Raw genomic sequence first — 22,599 nt, 5'->3', positions numbered from 1 at the left:
TAATTTAATTTAATGCAATTTGATTTAATTTTACCTTATTATACCTTCATGTATCATTTTTTTTAAAGAAAATGTTTTGTCAAGCAATTGTTAATAAACATGGTACATACGAATCAATAAATATATTCATTTGTTACAGCAAAGCTACAGAGACACGTGACAGACAATAAACATAAAGAAAGACTTTTGTCCAGTTGGTACCTCGAATCCCAGCACTGTGCGGCAATTATTTTCTGACATTGAGATTTTTCTCTGTCATTAAAATTAATTGAAAATATAAACTCGATGATCTCGCTATAATAGACTAGACCATTTGTTTTACAGATTTATCAGATCGTAATTATTCTTATCCATATTCGGTCTACAATTTGCTGAGCAGTTGAACTGAAAAACAAAATTTGCATTTGCGCCCTTCCAAATGAATTTTTTAATACCGTTATTACCGAATTTATTTAAACACATACACATTGACAATTAGTTGCACGCACACACCAATAATTTGAGCATCGATTGTCATTATGAACGACATTTACAGTACGAACAACATCGAAGTTTCCGTAGTGTAGTGGTTATCACGTGTGCTTCACACGCACAAGGTCCCCGGTTCGATCCCGGGCGGAAACATATTTTCTTTTAACACATTTTTTTTCCATAAAATTAACCATTGTGTTCGTTAACGTTTCGTTTTTTAATAACATTGTTGAATCTCTCTATTTCGAGCAGAAATTAATAGAACCACCAGAACCTCCGTTTCTTTTCGATTGTCATCGAGTACAACGCTCCTGAAATGATACATACAGGGCATCCAAGGATTTTCACCGTTCAAATTCGTGATAATTTTGCAATTCACGTACTCGGCATTTTTCTCGTAGCCTTGAAGAAGCTTCATAACGTCCTCCTCCAATCTGGCGTTGTTCGAACCGCTCAAGGAAACCAGCGCGTTTGCTACAAACGATTGAGAATTATTCGAATTCCTAGGAAAATAGAAAATCATCAGAAAGAAACCTCAAGAACATACAACTTCGTATTTCTTTGCCGATGGCGCCATTTCTGTAAATCCCAGACATCTGTAATTCGAACATCGAAACAGTCGAACCTATTTTTAAAACAATCCTAATTTTCTCCGCAACATTAAAATTGAAAAATTCATGGCACTTACGCGTCTAGGAAGAATCCTATTCGACAACTTTTTCGTATTTCGCGCTACAAAAAGACGCGGAACTAGGTACTATGATTCATAATAATAGACGTGGCAGTACTTGTCCATTTCTAATCGTACTTACACCAGTGGATCTTTCGGATGTTCCAATAAATCGTAATTTATACAGAGCGATCAATACACATAATGAGAGGTAAGTAATAATAATTTCTATGGTATGCATGTTTTTCTAGCCAGTTATTTTTGCTTCTAAACAATGATCTCGAACGTATTTCTAATAATTTATACCAGTCCACGAAAATGACTTGAATTTTTTTTATATAACAGAGGGACGTTAATGTCTGCTAGACGTTGACTAAAAAGTTTTCTTTTTCTAATTTTGCTATTACTTGAAATGCTATATTTATTACTTTAATTTGTTGTAACTCATAACAACGTCAACCGATTTCGATAACATTTTCAACGTGCACACAAGTTACCGAGATTTTCGAAAGGCATTTTTTAAATTTTCGTCATGGCCTGAAATAAAAAAGTTAAAATAACGAGGGCTTTTAATTTTCTCCTCTCATTTCAAGTAATAGCAAAATTAAAAAGAAAGCTTTTCAATCGAAGTCTAGTCCCTCTATCGTCTAAAAAAAATTCAAGTCATTATAGGCTCAGATAAAGGAGTTAGAACGCGAGAGACTTTTATTGTTTTGTCATCCCAAGTAATATCAAAATTAAAAAAGATATTATCTCAGTCATCGTCTGGTAGACTAGTTCCTCTATCGTCTAAAAAGAAGACGAGTTATTTATTTCAGTTTTAAAATAGTTATTGCGTTTTAAAAGGTGCGCGCACCCTTTTATGGACCATTGTAAGTAATATTGCACAAATCTTATACAGTTTCTTCTGCAAACCACATCGTTGAATCACCCTTATCGTAATATTAGTATATGTGTATGAACTCAATAAGTATATGAAACGGATTTTTTAGATGTCATTATATTTTCAAGTGTTCTTTGAACACTTGAGATTCGCGGGGTTGTTATTTGTCCGAATTATTCCTATAAAGAATTTTTCGAATCACTCGAACGAAACATTATCTGCGTTTCCGAAGAAATGGATTGGTCAAGATGATAGCAATAGTTGTTTTATGCAGGCAGTTGCTGACAAGCAAGATACTACATGTATGAAGGTAACAATCTACGTCGGAACATTGGAGCAATTTAAAAGGAGGTAAGTTGGATCATGCCGAATAACTATAAGTTGCGAAATGCGTATTAATCTAGGTAGGAAGGACAAGTGATAACGGCGCATCAATCTACTATCAATCTATACTGTGCACAATCTGTCCTCGCGCAACGAGAAGATTATTCTTGATAATTTGTCAAGGTTATTTCAACGTCACCTCGCTTTTTCCTCCCAATAAGCGTCATATTTTCCATTTTTATTTCGAAGTAAAATATTTCTAGATCATGCTTCACGTGAAAAAGAGAAATGCACAACTTTCGTTTGAAGATGAAATGAAATACCTTCGAGAAGAAAGCGACGTTGTCATTTTAATAGAAAAACAAAATGCTCCTCGATACAAACATGAAAAATCGGCTGAGTACCATAAAAAATACTGAACTCCCTCCCTAAAAAAAAAGAAAATGTTCCAAACAAATGATTTTACAACTTTGGACAGCACACAATATTCTATTCGAGCAGAAATTTCATCTTCCAACTGCTGATAGTATCGACACGACAATATTATAAGCAAATTGTGCAGGAGGTACAGTAGTAGCCTGTTTATATTATCGGCCGTCTCTGAAATTATGATATCGCATCGCGCTATATAGATGGCGTGTTTCATCGGTGTAGATATGGAAATCTATTTTACATATTTTTGTTCTACTAATTTCTGCTCGAGATAGAGATTCAACGATGTTATTAGAAAGACGTTAACGTTAACACAATGGTTAATTGTATAGAGGAAAGACACATGAAACGAAAATGTTTGTTGTCGCGTATGACTTAAACGAAACAGCGGCATACAGATAGAATTGAGTTGTACTAATTATGTTTATTAATAGATCGAGCATCTGGATCGACGATAGATATCGTCCAAACGATGGAGAACTCTAACAGACGAGCATCGGCGGACGTACCTGAAAATGTGACGCGAGAAATGAGTACGATAGATGAAGCATCACGATCAAGTTCAGATGCCAGCGATGATAATTCCGGTACGGAAACTGAATCTAATAGATATCATAAAGTGGGATTAGTAAACAATTTGCACGGTGACATTTACCAATTAAAAATACAAATGTTATTCTTGAAACGTGCTTTAGACAAGGGCTATGCTTCTTTTGAGTTGAGCACGGAAGATGCGAAAGCAGAGGAATTTAATGATATAGTTTTTATTGTCAGAGAAGAGGGTAATGCTGATAAGATACTTTTTTTGCAAGCGAAACATAGCCAAGATCAAAGTAAAACAATCACGCTGTCCAACTTGCTCAGTAAAAGGGATCAGGACTTCAGCCTCGCGATGTATTTTAAATCCTATCGTAGGATTATAAAGGGATATTCGTCCGATGAGTGCGAGAATTTCATTGTTTTTACTAATGCCCGCTTCAAGTTGCCGAAATCAGAAGAGGAACTAATTTATAAAACAAAGTTTCTAAATTTTAATGACATTCTGACTCTGGAATCAGGCAAATTACCAACATTTTATAAACTTAGCGTAAACACGGATCATGAGCTATATAAGATGTTAGAAAGAACGTCGGACCTGCATGTATTGGCAGAAGAATTGAAGGATCACGTACTTGAGAACAAGACCGTGAGTCGTAGAAGTAACATTTCCAAGCTGGGTCAAATATTTGATATTAGATTTACATTGAACGAGCCAAGAAGATACGCCATCGTATTTCGCGATGAATTTGTGAGGGATCTGGATTTGACCACGGGGCTGAAAAAATTTCGAGATGTTTTTCGGGAGGCTTTGGGATATGAGGATACTACCGAGTTTCGGACAAACCTGAAGAAAATAAGGTTACCCGTATCCGTGCAGTTCGCGGAATTATGCCTAAAAACACCTCGAGATGAATTGCCCGAGTTAACGTGCGAGGAGATCGAAGACACGGAAATAAAAAATTTTTTGGACAAGTTAGTGTTCGCAGTAGAACAGCCCGACGAGGTCGAACTAGGTGAGATTATTGCGAAGGAGCTAGGGGATCATAGTAAGTTCAACCTGCTTAGTCCGGGTCTGGTAGCTGATTCGTTTCAAAGGGAAATGTTGGATTGGTTTAAAGAGAAAGGTAAAGAAAAGGGAAAAGAAGGTACAGTTCTTAATGCTGCGAAAGGCGAGAAATTATTTGATAGGATAGAACAGAAAGTTAGCAGCCTAATATCGGTAGGGTTGACTTTATCGTATCGCGAGGAGATTCAAGCATACGGCACGACGTTTGAAGATAATAATGTCGTCGATGACATAAGACGTTTTCTCTCATCGGAAGATTCCTCGAAGAAGGTTTTGCATGTCGTGGCTCAAGAAGAAACATTATTAAGCGCAATTAATGTATACGGCGCGCTGGAGAAATTGAAGCAATATGCCAAACGAGACACTTATATTTTCATGCGATTGAGCACCTTTTTAAGACCGGAAACACAAAAGTGTGTAATGAACGCTTTCAAATCGGATGCAGTTAGCCATAATTTGATAATAATAGACTGCGAGTCTGGAGTTTCACAAGATACGCGAACATTGTACGAGACAATATTAAAGATTTTGGTGCGACCAAAGAAGAAAGTTATTGTAATTGCCAAGGAACATGATCCTCTAGCTGTTCGATTTACAGAGAAATTCGAGCATATTGTTACAAAAGATAATATTGGTTTTTGTGACCTTACTAAAGAGTCGAACGAAAAACTTTTGAATAAAGCGATAACGTTTCAAGGAGAAAAGATTCGTTTGAACAAAGTGATAGACGGTTCGGATAAAAATGTGAAACAAATGATTGGCGCGGAAACATTGGTTCGACTTATTACCGATCAAGAGATCAAGATTGGGTGTAGGCCACCAGGAACGTGTGATTTAGAAGGAGCGCATTCTAAGTTGTTTGTTGAGGTCAATATGAAAACTATCGTGGATGAATTATTGTTAGAAGAATCAAGCGATATTTACATAATTAGTGGGATACCTGGCTCGAGCAAGGAGGACACGTTCATTGGATATCTAAATAGCGGAATGGAACAATCCCAAATTGATATTATCAAGGATCGTACAGAAATATTGTACCCATCGAATGTTACCAGAACCATTGCTCGAAGAATACAAATAACTTGCGGCCAGTTTAACGAAAGAGATTTCAAGCAAATATGCCGGAGCAATCCCGAAAGCAAGATTTATTGGATTGATGTAAAAGATCAAGGCGGTCTATGTAAATTCACCTTGGCACAAATTTATGATCCCGGCTTTTACGTACAAGGGAAAAGATTTAGTGGTACTAAAATAGCTATCGATAAGAATGTAAAAGAACATTTAGCGAGCTCCGAACTTTCAGAAATGTTTATTTTTTGGGGAATCGACAGAAAGAAGATCGCAAGCTGGCTTCAATTTAACGATCAATCACAATGCAAACAGTTCAATGAAAATTGTAATCTCAATAAGATTGTGTTTTCTCCATCTTTCCTAGAAGATCTTCTGCGAGATCGAAAATACCAATCAGTTCACCTTCTTCATTTTGAACATGACCAAGACCAGCTTTTTTGGTTTAGTTCCTATGGTTCGTTACAGAATTTATGCAAATACAGAGCTAAAGATTATAGGAAGGCCGAATCTTTACTAGGAGAAGATGATTTAATTAAAGAAATTAAAAATGAGGAGTCGGTAATCATCGCTGGTGATCCGGGAATGGGCAAAAGCACTGTTTTGACTAAGTTGTACGAGTCAAAGTCGATGATTAGGACACATTGGATTATTAGAGTGAATCTCAATGATCATTTGCAAGCGATAAGAGACATTGAGTTCAGTAAGGACGATCTAGAAGCAGAGATTAAAATAATGGACCTTTTATCACAAGTCGACGAAAGCCTGAAGGACGATTTAGCGAGAAGTTTATTAAGAATGGCGTTGCGGGAGGATAATTTCTCGAAGCCTTTGTTAATAGTATTTGACGGATTCGATAAAATATTGGATAAAGCGGACAGAGACGAAATTGTTTCATTGTTGCAGCATTTAAAGTATAAAACTAACGCCAAATTTTGGATTACTACTCGTCTGCATTACGAGGAGACTTTAGAAAACAAACTATCACAATTTGCTAGAAAGCTCGAGTCAATGGATGAGGAATCGACAAGGGAATTCATTGTGAAATATTTAAGCAATCGTCTACGCTTAATTTTAAGTAAGGAACTATTTGCAAACATTTTTGGCGAGAACGGGCAAAGAAGCGAGATGATAAACTTGTTCATCGATGAATTTTTACGTAAGATGCAGGATTTATTTAAAGATGATATGTCCAAATTTATTGGCACTCCGTTACAGATCTATTTAATGTTAGAACATTCTGAAAGATATTGCGTAACCCGGGACGGTTTAAATAACGACTTCAGCTACTTAGGTAACAATATATGGGAAGTATATGAAAATTTTATTGAGAGAAGGTACGACACATATTTTCGTAAAGCGGGCGTCAAGGAACGATCAAGACGGAAACAGGGTCAAGCATTTGTTGATAGTTATTGCAGAGATCTAGCTATATCTTTATCGCTGAGATTGCCGGTAACAAAATCTTTCGAAGAATTGAAAGATGTGCTCCTGTCACCTGGAATTCTTAGATGCCACGGCGACGACATCGAGTTCTCTTATCCAACTTTTAAAGAATATTTTGCTGCCGGAGAGATTATAAATTGGATAGATAAATGGAAAAGGGGGAGTCGGTGGCGTCAACTGATTCTTGATTTTTGGAAACACTACTTATTAATGGAGCTTCTATTGAAACCAGATTATCGAGTTATTCGAGAATTTTTAAATGCCAAACTCTCCAAAGAGAAAATGGAGAATGTGCAATTGCAGGAGGTCTATTACAATCAAAACATTCTATTCGTAGCAGTCGAGGAAAATAACGTTGGAATCGCCAGTTTCGCGTTGGACAATATTTCAACCGCAGATGTTAACACTTGTGACTGCTCGGGCAAATCAATTTTGCAAAGAGCAGCTCAACTTGGTAACTTGGAGATGGTTAAATTTCTGGTAAACAAAGGTGCTTATGTTAATGCTAAAACGAATAATGAAATATCAGCTTTACACTTTGCTACTGAATTCGGTGACTGGAAGATAGTTAAATTTCTGGTAGAGAATGGTGCAAACGTTAATGCTAGAACCAATAATGGATACTCAGTTTTACACTTTGCTGTTGAAAACGGCCACTTGAAAATTGTTCGATTACTGATAAAGAATGGGGCTCGGGTTAATGCTAGAACCAATGATGGAAGATCAGTTACAGACTTCGCTGCAGCATTTGGTCACACGGCGATTCTTACATTTCTGATCAAATCAATGTGTAAGACGATCAAAGATGCAGTGGTCCATATAAGTGTTCGTACACCTTCTCAAACGTAATAACTTGTTTAAAACTGGACTAAGTAACTTGAATTTTTTTTAGATGATTGCGGGACTAGTCTACCAGACGATGAGCAAAATGCTTTTTTTAAATTTTGCTATTACTTGGAATGACAAAAAAAAGAAATAAAAAACTCTCGTTTCTTTAACTTTTCTTTCTGAGCTTATAACGGAAATTTAAAAAATGCCTCTCGTAGATCTCGGTAATTTACGTGCATGTTGAAAATTTTATCGAAATCGGTTGACGTTGTTCTCAGTTACAACAAATTAAAGATGGCAAAAATTCCGGTTTTATCACGATTTTGACCAAAAACTGGAAAAAATTCTGCCGTGTTTTAAATCTTTCTGTAGCTCGACGCTGGATTAACCGATTTTGATCAGATTTCCAGCAGGCATATAAGTTACCGAGATCTACGAAAAGCATTTTAAAATTTTTCGTCATAGGCTCGGATAAAAAAGTTAAAAAACGAGAGTCTCTTATCCTTTTTGCCATCGCAAGTAATAGGAAAATTTTAAAAAAGCCATTTTAGTCATCGTATAGCATACTATAGTCTCTCTATCATTAAAAAAAAAATTCAAGTCATTTAGTTGTGCATTAAAAAAGTTATTACGTTTTAGAAGGTATACGAACACATTTGTGGGCGATTTTATATTTTTTACACTTTGCTACTGAATCTGGTAACACTTGGAAACTGTTGAATTTCTGGCAACGGAAGGTGCAAATATTAACCGTTTGCACTCGAGCGGCGAATCCGAGACGCCATTGAAAATTGTTATGTCACGTTTCAAAATAATTTTATTAATCAAATGTACTTATATTTAAAGAAATGTTGGTAGCGTAACTGTTGCATGAGTTGCATGAGCAGCAGATAAATGATGTTATCCTCGAAACTGTTATATTCCATATAACTGATGATAACCAAGCAAATGTGTTCTTGTAGCTCCCGTTATCTATTCCTAGATAACATGGTTTCTTAACAGAAATTTAAATTGTCATAGATTTTTAATAGAAATTTTAACTGCAATAGATTTTCAGTAGATGTATCAATTGTATTTTGAAACTTAGTAATTATTATTATTATTTATTATAAACATTAAAAAATTTTAATATATGTTACAAGATTTATTCAGATTTTACTTATAAATAAGTGGTAAATCTAGTACCAGCTTCAGCGGTCAAACTGTCATTGTATATTAGTTAATATAAATTTTTTAAATTTAAATACATAAATTATTCCAGAGTTATAATTCTAGAGTTATCTAGTAAATATCTGAATTATCTACCGAGGATAATGCACTTTCCACGTTTCCATAAGATAACGTAGAAATCTATGTACAGTGTATTCAGAAATTTTCTGAAATAGGCTTTTTCTAACATGGCTTTATGTGCAGAGAAAATTATGTTTTATTTACAAAATTAACGAAAGTATCAGTACTTTTTGCGTTCAATACTGCATTCTAATATTCTGATACGAACTGAATGCATTGTTTTGACACGTCAAGGTTTTATTGTACGATCGATTAAACGAACGTTACACAGTGAAAATAAACGCACAGACGAGTAGATAATCCAGTTTCCGAACGAGATGGTCATTTTTGCGAGCGCCAAGCGAAATATTCGATTGGTATCGCTTGGGTCTAGTTCGTGTTGTTCAACGGTTTGCCAGTTTGTCATGGTTCATTTATCGCTCTGCCGCGTAATTACGGTGCAAGTTTACGAGGGCCGTGAACCAACCTGAAATCGAGACACAAATTAACGTGAAATGACTGTAGGCCGTACCATTTAACCTTCTCTACGGCATGCTATTTTTCCAGTCCATACGTTTCAGTGAACAGGCCCATGGACAGTGCATCTCATTTCATCGAACGTCCTCAACTTTTTTGTTTACAAAGCTAACCTTATTCTACAGAGAGAAATTAATTTCATTGGTGTTTCAGTTGAACGCAAAATTAGTAACTTCAGTGCACCTCTGGTATTAGTACTCGCATTGCGTTGTGTAAAGGTGCCCAATAATATGGGATAGATTTCTTTTAATATCATAATTTTCGACTAAAAGCACTTTTATTGAAAACAGATACACGTTCGAAAACTGAAAACCCGTATTCTTTCACAATCTACTGGAAAATACAGGAAGAAAGTTCCGCTCCTCCTTCATGAAGGGAAAACTGAAAGTACGTGCACTAGTTTTTAGTAAATTTTTTTTTAGTAAATTTATTATTTCGTTGCCTTGAATACAAATTACAGAACACAGTGTTCTTTCTGCAGTTCAATGAATAATTTCTTTCATGTTGATTTTTACAATTGACTTTCTTAGTTCGCTAATTTTCGGTAGATCGATCTTCGATGCGGAACTGAATAAACAATTTACCTTCGATTGCAAAAGTACGTCAGCCTTGCATCGAAAAAAGGGGCGCAAGCGTCATCGAGATCCTTGTTCGTCATTGGGGTAGGCTGGGAGGAAGAGTGAGAGAGAGAGAGAGAGAGAGAGAGAGAGAGAGAGAGGAACGAACACGCAATGTGAGGGTTTACGTAACTCGGGCATCAGTAACTGTGACGTCACCGTCGACGAGGCGTAATGTTCGCGCGTTCGGTAATGCAGGCTGCTGCATCGCCGACCAAGAATCACCGGATAATTTCACTCGGTCGGACCATACGAACGAGTTAGAGTCGAACAGACGTAAGTCGCATTTTCGAAAGTTTCGACTTACGTCGGAAAATGTAATCTGTACGTGAGGAAATGGTAAAAAAGACAAGTGAAATAAATGATAAGGTTACTATGAATCAACTCGACTCTAAATCATCTTAACAATCAATTTGATGAGTAATCGATAGGACATATTAGAAAAAACAATAATAACACCCGTTCCTTCTTCGCAGCCAGAAAAAAATGTGACTTACGCCGATATGATCCTAACTCAACCATACACATTCGTGTGAAGTTTCGCGAAATGTACCTTTAACTATAGTAAAACCAGAAATCCGATGTAACAAGCCAGCAAACTCGATCTTCTGTCTTGGAAAAATTATTCGAATCAGTTTCGAAAAGGTCGACGAAAATAGTTGATACATGTGGGAAAGCAGAAAGGCTAACGAGCCTAATAAGTACATGTGGAACATAAATACTACTGTACATATGTGAAATCAAATAGGATCAGAAATAGTAGACAAACTGATAAAACGAATGCCGAAATTGTAATTAACCAAGATGTAATTAACATTAGATGTACGGAACTCGCCATGATGACGGGTCACTAATTTTTTAATTTACGATTATTCATATCGTAAAGATACATTTATGAGTTACTTATCCAATTTACATGTTACTTACGGCAGATGTTATAATAACACTTGTTCCAAAATCAGAATAAATGTCTTACTGTTACTTTTATAAACTAATATAAAACAGCTGCTCTTTGTGCTCCGTAAATCTAGCGTTAAAAAATGCAGTGGGATATATCGACGAAGAGAAAATATAAAATATATGTACTTGTTACAATTTCGTACGATCAACTGTGAAATAAATTGAAGAGATTATAATAGCTTTTTATCGGTTTCCCAAATTTATTTAATTTTATTTTTTTGTGAGAGCCCTATTACCCTTGGAAGGAAGTACAGTCTTACACCATCGAACCCAGCTAGCTCCGTGTCATTTTTTTTTACATATTTCTGTGGATAATAATCACCAAACTGTGATATATTTTACAAAAAAAATCACAACCAGAGTATTTGGAGTTGGTAAAGAAAGTATTCTAACACTAGTATAATTTTGACTTCTAGGTCATATAATTAAATAAATATTTAAATATATATTTAACAATATATTTCAAGAAGTTTAACGTTTTGAAAATGATTATTTATTCATGATCGAATTATCGTTATAATTTAATTGATAACTGTATACATGATATACTTGTAATTCGAACAAATTCAGAATAAAATGAATATTTTTTGTTCATTATTTTTCTTTTATCATTTCTCCATTTTTAATTTATGATTCACAGTTTGGTGATTATTATCCGTAAAAATATGTAAAAGAAGACAGCACATTGAAGTACGAAAAAAAATGGCACGCCCCATACGCTAAGTGGGTGCCCCATCGGATCCCTCCATCGGTGTTGATTACCCATAGCCTCGGCCCTGTCGAACAGAAAGAAGCGAGCAGCGAAGCACATGGCGGCAAAACATCGTGTACATGTTGCCGACGAACATTTTCTCGACCTACTCAAAATGTACATCGTTCTGACACTTCTATCAGGCCGTTTCTTCTTCAGAAATGTCTACAGAATCCGATCCTGGGTAGAGTTTTTGTGCTGAACAAAGAACTTCTCGTAAAAATACAAAAACATTGCGCAGAAACTGCGCACGTCGACACTTTTTCAAACTTTGACATTAATTTATAGTTATTTAGGACCAAAAACAATTAATAAATTGTATTCCACTATATTCGGAAAACTTTCCTCTATCTTTTGAGACTGATTAGAACTTTCTAGCGTTTGTACTTTTCATGCAATACCTCATTTTTGTCGAAAATTTTGGGTTTTTACAAAAGTTCGTTTATTTAAAAAACTGAGGGCGATGGAGCAATTTGGTTTTCGGATTCTTATTCAGGGAGTGAAGCTCTACAAGAATTTCATAGTGGCTATAGGAACCCAGAAAAAAGGTTTGATTTTGTCGGACAGTGTAATGTATAGCGCCATAATTAAATCACACGTCTACAAGATTTTCAATAGGACTGGATTGGAGTTGTGCATAGGGTGTCTTTGATGACGAAATCGACCACCAGAACCTCCGTTTCTTTTCGATTGTCATCGAGTACAACGCTCCTGAAATGATACATACAGGGCATCCAAGGATTTTCACCGTTCAAATTCGTGATAATTTTGCAATTCACGTACTCGGCATTCTTCTCGTAGCCTTGAAGAAGCTTCATAACGTCCTCCTCCAATCTGGCGTTGTTCGAACCGTTCAAGGAAACCAGCGCGTTTGCTACAAACGATTGAGAATTATTCGAATTCCTAGGAAAATAGAAAATCATCAGAAAGAAACCTCAAGAACATACAACTTCGTATTTCTTTGCCGATGGCGCCATTTCTGTAAACCCCAGACATCTGTAATTCGAACATCGAAACAGTCGAACCTATTTCTAAAACAATCCTAATTTTCTCCGCAACATTAAAATTGAAAAATTCATGGCACTTACGCGTCTAGGAAGAATCCTATTCGACAACTTTTTCGTATTTCGCGCTACAAAAAGACGCGGAACTAGGTACTATGATTCATATTAATAGGCGAGGCAGTACTTGTCAATTTCTAATCGTACTCTTCTCGATACCAGTGGATCTTACGGATGTTCCAATAAATCGTAATTTATACAGAGCGATCAATACACATAATGAGAGGTAAGTAATAATAATTTCTATGGTATGCATGTTTTTCTAGTCAGTTATTTTTGCTTCTAATACTATACTGTGCACAATCTGTCCTCGCGCAACGAGAAGATTATTCTTGATAATTTGTCAAGGTTATTTCAACGTCACCTCGCTTTTTCCCCCCAATAAGCGTCATATTTTCCATTTTTATTTCGAAGTAAAATATTTCTAGATCATGCTTCACGTGAAAAAGAGAAATGCACAACTTTCGTTTGAAGATGAAATGAAATACCTTCGAGAAGAAAGCGACGTTGTCATTTTAATAGAAAAACAAAATGCTCCTCGATACAAACATGAAAAATCGGCTGAGTACCATAAAAAATACTGAACTCCCTCCCTAAAAAAAAAAAAAATGTTCCAAACAAATGATTTTACAACTTTGGACAGCACACAATATTCTATTCGAGCAGAAATTTCATCTTCCAACTGCTGATAGTATCGTCACGACAATATTATAAGCAAATTGTACAGGAGGTACAGTAGTAGCCTGTTTATATTATCGGCCGTCTCTGAAAATATGATATCGCATCGCGCTATATAGATGGCGTGTTTCATCGGTGCAGATATGGAAATCTATTTTACATATTTTTGTTCTACTAATTTCTGCTCGAGATAGAGATTCAACGATGTTATTAGAAAGACGTTAACGAACACAATGGTTAATTGTGTAGAGGAAAGACACATGAAACGAAAATGTTTGTTGTCGCGTATGACTTAAACGAAACAGCGGCATACAGATAGAATTAAGTTGTACTAATTATGTTTATTAATAGATCGAGCATCTGGATCGACGATAGATATCGTCCAAACGATGGAGAACTCTAACAGACGAGCATCGGCGGACGTACCTGAAAATGTGACGCGAGAAATGAGTACGATAGATGAAGCATCACGATCAAGTTCAGATGCCAGCGATGATAATTCCGGTACGGAAACTGAATCTAATAGATATCATAAAGTGGGATTAGTAAACAATTTGCACGGTGACATTTACCAATTAAAAATACAAATGTTATTCTTGAAACGTGCTTTAGACAAGGGCTATGCTTCTTTTGAGTTGAGCACGGAAGATGCGAAAGCAGAGAAATTTAATGATATAGTTTTTATTGTCAGAGAAGAGGGTAACGCTGATAAGATACTTTTTTTGCAAGCGAAACATAGCCAAGATCAAAGTAAAACAATCACGCTGTCCAACTTGCTCAGTAAAAGGGATCAGGACTTCAGCCTCGCGGTGTATTTTAAATCCTATCGTAGGATTATAAAGGAATATTCGCCCGATGAGTGCGAGAATTTCATTGTTTTTACTAATGCCCGCTTCGAGTTGCCGAAATCAGAAGAGGAACTAATTTATAAAACAAAGTTTCTAAATTTTAATGACATTCTGGCTCTGGAATCAGGCAAATCACCAACATTTTATAAACTTGGCGTAAACACGGATCATGAGCTATATAAGATGTTAGAAAGAACGTCGGACCTGCATGTATTGGCAGAAGAATTGAAGGATCACGTACTTGAGAACAAGACCGTGAGTCGAAGAAGTAACATTTCCAAGCTGGGTCAAATATTTGATATTGAATTGATATTGAACGAGCCAAGACGATACGCCATCGTATTTCGCGATGAATTTTTGAGGGATCTGGATTTGACCACGGGACTGAAAAAATTTCGAGATGTTTTTCGGGAGGCTTTGGGATTTGAGGATGCTGCCGAGTTTCGGACAAACCTGAAGGAAATAAAGTTACCCGTATCCGTGCCGTTCGTGGAATTATGCCTAGAAACACCTCGAGATGAATTGCCCGAGTTAACGTGCGAGGAGATCGAAGACACGGAAATAAAAAAATTTTTGGACAAGTTAGTGTTCGCAGTAGAACAGCCCGACGAGGTCGAACTAGGTGAGATTATTGCGAAGGAGCTAGGGGATCATAGTAAGTTCAACCTGCTTAGTCCGGGTCTGGTAGCTGATTCGTTTCAAAGGGAAATGTTGGATTGGTTTAAAGAGAAAGGTAAAGAAAAGGGAAAAGAAGGTACAGTTCTTAATGCTGCGAAAGGCGAGAAATTATTTGATAGGATAGAACAGAAAGTTAGCAGCCTAATATCGGTAGGGTTGACTTTATCGTATCGCGAAGAGATTCAAGCTTACGGCACGACGTTTGAAGATAATAATGTCGTCGATGACATAAGACGTTTTCTCTCATCGGAAGATTCCTCGAAGAAGGTTTTGCATGTCGTGGCTCAAGAAGAAACATTATTAAGCGCAATTAATGTATACGGCGCGCTGGGGAAATTGAAGCAATATTCCAAACGCGACAGTTATATTTTCATGCGATTGAGCACCTTTTTAAGACCGGAAACACAAAAGTGTGTAATGAACGCTTTCAAATCGGAAGCAGTTAGCCATAATTTGATAATAATAGACTGCGAGTCTGGAGTTTCACGAGATACGCGAACATTGTACGAGACAATATTAAAGATTTTGTTGCGACCAAAGAAGAAAGTTATTGTAATTGCCAAGGAACATGATCCTCTAGCTGTTCGATTTACAGAGAAATTCGAGCATATTGTTACAAAAGATAATATTGGTTTTTGTGATCTTACTAAAGAGTCGAACGAAAAACTTTTGAATAAAGAGATAACGTTTCAAGGAGAAAAGATTCGTTTGAACAAAGTGATAGACGGTTCGGATAAAAATGTGAAACAAATGATTGGCGCGGAAACATTGGTTCGACTTATTACCGATCAAGAGATCAAGATTGGGTGTAGGCCACCAGGAACGTGTGATTTAGAAGGAGCGCATTCTAAGTTGTTTGTTGAGGTCAATATGAAAACTATCGTGGATGAATTATTGTTAGAAGAATCAAGCGATATTTACATAATTAGTGGGATACCTGGCTCGAGCAAGGAGGACACGTTCATTGGATATCTAAATAGCGGAATGGAACAATCCCAAATTGATATTATCAAGGATCGTACAGAAATATTGTACCCATCGAATGTTACCAGAACCATTGCTCGAAGAATACAAATAACTTGCGGCCAGTTTAACGAAAGAGATTTCAAGCAAATATGCCGGAGCAATCCCGAAAGCAAGATTTATTGGATTGATGTAAAAGATCAAGGCGGTCTATGTAAATTCACCTTGGCACAAATTTATGATCCCGGCTTTTACGTACAAGGGAAAAGATTTAGTGGTACTAAAATAGCTATCGATAAGAATGTAAAAGAACATTTAGCGAGCTCTGAACTTTCAGAAATGTTAATTTTTTGGGGAATCGACAGAAAGAAGATCGCAAGCTGGCTTCAATTTAACGATCAATTACAATGCCGACAGTTCAATGAAAATTGTAATCTCAATAAGATTGTGTTTTCTCCATCTTTCCTAGAAGATCTTCTGCGAGATCGAAAATACCAATCAGTTCAACTTCTTTATTTTGAACATGACCAAGACCAGCTTTTTTGGTTTAGATCCTATGGTTCGTTACAGAATTTATGGAAATACAGAGCTAAAGATTATAGGAAGGCCGAATCTTTACTAGGAGAAGATGATTTAATTAAAGCAATTAAAAATGAGGAGACGGTAATCATCGCTGGTGATCCGGGAATGGGCAAAAGCACTGTTTTGACTAAGTTGTACGAGTCAAAGTCGATGATTAGGACACATTGGATTATTAGAGTGAATCTCAATGATCATTTGCAAGCGATAAGAGACACTGAGTTCAGTAAGGACGATCTAGAAGCAGAGATTAAAATAATGGACCTTTTATCACAAGTCGACGAAAGCCTGAAGGACGATTTAGCGAGAAGTTTATTAAGAATGGCGTTGCGGGAGGATAATTTCTCGAAGCCTTTGTTAATAGTATTTGACGGATTCGATAAAATATTGGATAAAGCGGACAGAGACGAAATTGTTTCATTGTTGCAGCATTTAAAGGATGAAACTTACGCCAAATTTTGGATTACTACTGATCTGCATTACGAGGAGACTTTAGAAAACAAACTATCACAATTTGCTAGAAAGCTCGAGTCAATGGATGAGGAATCGACAAGGGAATTCATTGTGAAATATTTAAGCAATCGTCTACGCTTAATTTTAAGTAAGGAACTATTTGCAAACATTTTTGGCGAGAAGGGGCAAGGAAGCAAGATGATAAACGTGTACATCGATGGATTTTTACGTAAGATGCAGGATTTATTTAAAGATGATATGTCCAAATTTATTGGCACTCCGTTACAGATCTATTTAATGTTAGAACATTCTGAAAGATATTGCGTAACCCGGGACGGTTTAAATAACGACTTCAGCTACTTAGGTAACAATATATGGGAAGTATATGAAAATTTTATTCAGAGAAGGTACGACACATATTTTCGTAAAGCGGGCGTCAAGGAACGATCAAGACGGAAACAGGGTCAAGCATTTGTTGATAGTTATTGCAGAGATCTAGCTATTTCTTTATCGCTGAGATTGCCGGCAACAAAATCTTTCGAAGAATTTAAAGATGTGCTCCTGTCACCTGGAATTCTTAGATCCCACGGCGACGACATCGAGTTCTCTCATCCAACTTTTAAAGAATATTTTGCTGCCAGAGAGATTATGAATTGGATAGATAAATGGAAAAAGGGGAGTCGGGGGCGTCAAATGATTCTTGATTTTTGGAAGGACTACTTATTAATGGAGCTTCTATTGAAACCAGATTATCGAGTTATTCGAGAATTTTTAAATGCCAAACTCTCCAAAGAGAAAATGGAGAATGTGCAATTGCAGGAGGTCTATTACAATCAATACATTCTATTCGTAGCAGCCGAGGAAAATAACGTTGGAATCGCAAGTTTCGCGTTGGACAATATTTCAACCGCAGATGTTAACACTTGTGACGGGTCGGGCAAATCAATTTTGCAAAGAGCAGCTCAATTTGGTAACTTGGAGATGGTTAAATTTCTGGTAAACAAAGGTGCTGATGTTAATGCTAAAACGAATAATGAAATATCAGCTTTACACTTTGCTATTGAAGTCGGTGACTGGAAGATAGTTAAATTTCTGGTAGAGAATGGTGCAAACGTTAATGCTAGAACCAATAATGGATACTCAGTTTTACACTTTGCTGTTGAAAACGGCCACTTGAAAATTGTTCGATTTCTGATAAAGAATAGGGCTCGGGTTAATGCTAGAACCAATGATGGAAGATCAGTTACAGACTTCGCTGCAGCATATGATCACACGGCGATTGTTGCATTTCTGAAACAGAACGGAGCTCGGTGAATGCTCAAATCAACGATGGAAGACGATCAAAGATGCAGTGGTCCACAAAAGTGTTCGTACACCTTCTAAAACGTAATAACTTGTTTAAAACTGGACTAAGTGACTTGAATTTTTTTTTAGATGATTGCGGGACTAGTCTACCAGACGATGAGCAAAATGCTTTTTTTAAATTTTGCTATTACTTGGAATGATAAAAAAAAGAAATAAAAAACTCTCGTTTCTTTAACTTTTCTTTCTGAGCTTATAACGGAAATTTAAAAAATGCCTCTCGTAGATCTCGGTAATTTACGTGCATGTTGAAAATTTTATCGAAATCGGTTGACGTTGTTCTCAGTTACAACAAATTAAAGCTGGCAAAAATTCCGGTTTTATCACGATTTTGACCAAAAACTGGAAAAAATTCTGCCGTGTTTTAAATCTTTCTGTAGCTCGACGCTGGATTAACCGATTTTGATCAGATTTCCAGCAGGCATATAAGTTACCGAGATCTACGAAAAGCATTTTAAAATTTTTCGTTATAGGCTCGGATAAAAAAGTTAAAAAACGAGAGTCTCTTATTCTTTTTGCCATCGCAAGTAATAGGAAAATTTTAAAAAAAGCCATTTTAGTCATCGTATAGCATACTATAGTCCCTCTATCATTAAAAAAAAAATTCAAGTCATTTAGTTGTGCATTAAAAAAGTTATTACGTTTTAGAAGGTATACGAACACATTTGTGGGCGATTTTATATTTTTTACACTTTGCTACTGAATCTGGTCACACTTGGAAGCTATTGAATTTCTGGCACCGGAAGGTGCAAGTATTAACCGTTTGCACTCGAGCGGCGACTCCGAGACGCCATTGAAAATTGTTATGTCACGTTTCAAAATAATTTTATTAATCAAATGTACTTATATTTAAAGAAATGTTGGTAGCGTAACTGTTGCATGAGTTGCATGAGCAGCAGATAAATGATGTTATCCTCGAAACTGTTATATTCCATATAACTGATGATAATCAAGCAAATGTGTTCTTGTAGCTCCCGTTATCTATTCCTAGATAACATGGTTTCTTAACAGAAATTTAAATTGTCATAGATTTTTAATAGAAATTTTAACTGCAATAGATTTTCAGTGGATGTATCAATTGTATTTTGAAACTTAGTAATTATTATTATTATTTATTATAAACATTTAAAAATTTTAATATATGTTACAAGATTTATTCAGATTTTACTTATAAATAAGTGGTAAATCTAGTACCAGCTTCAGCGGTCAAACTGTCATTGTATATTAGTTAATATAAATTTTTTAAATTTAAATACATAAATTATTCCAGAGTTATAATTCTAGAGTTATCTAGTAAATACCTGAATTATCTACCGAGGATAATGCACTTTCCACGTTTCCATAAGATAACGTAGAAATCTATGTACAGTGTATTCAGAAATTTTCTGAAATAGGCTTTTTCTAACATGGCTTTATGTGCAGAGAAAATTATGTTTTATTTACAAAATTAACGAAAGTATCAGTACTTTTTGCGTTCATTACTGCATTCTAATATTCTGATACGAACTGAATGCATTGTTTTGACACGTCAAGGTTTTATTGTACGATCGATTAAACGAACGTTACACAGTGAAAATAAACGCATAGACGAGTAGAAAATCCAGTTTCCGAACGTGATGGTCATTTTTGCGTGCGCCAAGCGAAATATTCGATTGGTATCGCTTGGGTCTAGTTCGTGTTGTTCAACGGTTTGCCAGTTTGTCATGGTTCATTTATCGCTCTGCCGCGTAATTACGGTGCAAGTTTACGAGGGCCGTGAACCAACCTGAAATCGAGACACAAATTAACGTGAAATGACTGTAGGCCGTACCATTTAACCTTCTCTACGGCATGCTATTTTTCCAGTACATACGTTTCAGTGAACAGGCCCGTGGACAGTGCATCTCATTTCATCGAACGTCCTCAACTTTTTTGTTTACAAAGCTAACCTTATTCTACAGAGAGAAATTAATTTCATTGGTGTTTCAGTTGAACGCAAAATTAGTAACTTCAGTGCACCTCTGGTATTAGTACTCGCATTGCGTTGTGTAAAGGTGCCCAATAATATGGGATAGATTTCTTTTAATATCATAATTTTCGACTAAAAGCACTTTTATTGAAAACAGATACACGTTCGAAAACTGAAAACCCGTATTCTTTCACAATCTACTGGAAAATACAGGAAGAAAGTTCCGCTCCTCCTTCATGAAGGGAAAACTGAAAGTACGTGTACTAGTTTTTAGTAAATTTTTTTTTAGTAAATTTATTATTTCGTTGCCTTGAATACAAATTATAGAACACAGTGTTCTTTCTGCAGTTTAATGAATAATTTCTTTCATGTTGATTTTTACAATTGACTTTCTTTTTTCAATCGTTGCATCGGACAGTTCGCTAATTTTCGGTAGATCGATCTTCGATGCGTAACTGAATAAACAATTTACCTTCGATTGCAAAAGTACGTCAGCCTTGCATCGAAAAAAGGGGCGCAAGCGTCATCGAGATCCTCGTTCGTCATTGTGGTTGGCTGGGAGGAAGAGAGAGAGAGAGAGAGAGAGAGAGAGAGAGAGAGAGAGAGAGAGAGAGAGAGAGAGAGAGAGAGAGAGAGAGAGAGAGAGAGAGGAACGAACATGCAATGGGAGGGTTACGTAACTCGGGCATCAGTAACTGTGACGTCACCGTCGACGAGGCGTAATTTTCGCGCGTTCGGTAATGCAGGCTGCTGCATCGCCGACCAAGAATCACCGGATAATTTCACTCGGTCGGACCATACGAACGAGTTAGAGTCGAACAGACGTAAGTCGCATTTTCGAAAGTTTCGACTTACGTCGGAAAATGTAATCTGTACGTGTGAGGAAATGGTAAAAAAGACAAGTGAAATAAATGATAAGGTTACTATGAATCAACTCGACTCTAAATCATCTTAACAATCAATTTGATGAGTAATCGATAGGACATATTAGAAAAAACAATAATAACACTCGTTCCTTCTTCGCAGCCAGAAAAAAATGTGACTTACGCCGATATGATCCTAACTCAACCATACACATTCGTGTGAAGTTTCGCGAAATGTACCTTTAACTATAGTAAAACCAGAAATCCGATGTAACAAGCCAGCAAACTCGATCCTCTGTCTTGGAAAAATTGTTCGAATCAGTTTCGAAAAGGTCGACGAAAATAGTTGATACATGTGGGAAAGCAGAAAGGCTAACGAGCCTAATAAGTACATGTGGAACATAAATACTACTCTACATATGTGAAGTCAAATAGGATCAGAAATAGTAGACAAACTGATAAAACGAATGCCGAAATGTAATTAACCAAGATGTAGTTAACACTAGATGTACGGAACTCGCCAAGATGACGGGTCACTAATTTTTTAATTTACGATTATTCATATCGTAAAGATACATTTATGAGTTACTTATCCAATTTACATGTTACTTACGGCAAATGTTATAATAACACTTGTTCCAAAATCAGAATAAATGTCTTACTGTTACTTTTATAAACTAATATAAAACAGCTGCTCTTTGTGCTCCGTAAATCTAGCGTTAAAAAATGCAGTGGGATATATCGACGAAGAGAAAATGTAATTTTCTTTTATGCGATTTTGCGTTTATTTTTATTGTAATGTACAAAATATACAGATATATGTACTTGTTACAATTTCGTACGATCAACTGTGAAATAAATTGAGGAGATTATATTAGCTTTTTATCGGTTTCCCAAATTTATTTAATTTTATTTTTTTGTGAGAGTCCTAATACCCTTGGAAGGAAGTACAGTCTTACACCATCGAACCCGGCTAGCTCCGTGTCATTGTTATCAATGAACAACAAACGAAAGTATCTAGAATCTTGGTATCGATTGCCATTTCTGGCAACGGGCGAAGAATGGTTGCAATACAGCAGCGACCTCGCGTCGGTGCGGTCAGGTCCGGGGTGCAGTTTGCATAGTTTCGGGGGCTGCGATTTGCGGATTATGTAACACAGGCTTCATTGCCCGGCCGGTCTCTCTCTCTAGCGAGTAACAGTGACCCGATGACTTTAATAGCATGCACCGGGCGGGAGGAAGGGTCGTAGACTCGACTCGGGGTTTCTCAAAACTTCGAAGACACGGACCGCGGCACAATGGGG

The 22,599-nt window shown here is 36.4% G+C and overlaps 1 protein-coding gene and 1 non-coding gene across 2 annotated transcripts; both read left to right on the top strand.

The window, feature by feature from the left end:
* The first annotated feature begins 551 nt into the window (after positions 1 to 551).
* On the top strand, positions 552 to 624 carry TRNAV-CAC (transfer RNA valine (anticodon CAC)). The gene has a single exon. It is a non-coding gene; the product is annotated as a tRNA-Val (tRNA).
* Positions 625 to 1,258: 634 nt separating this feature from the next.
* Positions 1,259 to 22,167, top strand: LOC117226539 (uncharacterized). Its single transcript, XM_076521756.1, has 5 exons — positions 1,259 to 1,352; positions 2,299 to 2,375; positions 3,215 to 7,745; positions 9,881 to 9,921; positions 13,953 to 22,167. The coding sequence occupies exons 3-5, from the start codon at positions 3,253 to 3,255 to the stop codon at positions 18,434 to 18,436; spliced, it is 9,018 nt and encodes a 3,005-aa protein (XP_076377871.1). The 5' UTR covers positions 1,259 to 1,352; positions 2,299 to 2,375; positions 3,215 to 3,252; the 3' UTR covers positions 18,437 to 22,167.
* The last annotated feature ends 432 nt before the right edge of the window (positions 22,168 to 22,599 follow it).

Source organism: Megalopta genalis, chromosome 5 (genome assembly GCF_051020955.1).
Source record: "Megalopta genalis isolate 19385.01 chromosome 5, iyMegGena1_principal, whole genome shotgun sequence".
Lineage (NCBI taxonomy): Eukaryota > Metazoa > Arthropoda > Insecta > Hymenoptera > Halictidae > Megalopta > Megalopta genalis.
The sequence above is the reverse complement of the archived record's forward strand: the minus strand, read 5'-3'. Positions and strand labels throughout refer to the sequence as shown.

Bases quoted from the DNA above. Each gene is read 5' to 3' on its own strand.
- LOC117226539 (XM_076521756.1), top strand. From the start codon at position 3,253: ATGGAGAACTCTAACAGACGAGCATCGGCGGACGTACCTGAAAATGTG. The intron at 7,746-9,880 runs GTAATAACTTGT...TGGAAAATACAG, and splicing joins GTTCGTACACCTTCTCAAAC to GAAGAAAGTTCCGCTCCTCC. The intron at 9,922-13,952 runs GTACGTGCACTA...GTTTATTAATAG, and splicing joins TCATGAAGGGAAAACTGAAA to ATCGAGCATCTGGATCGACG.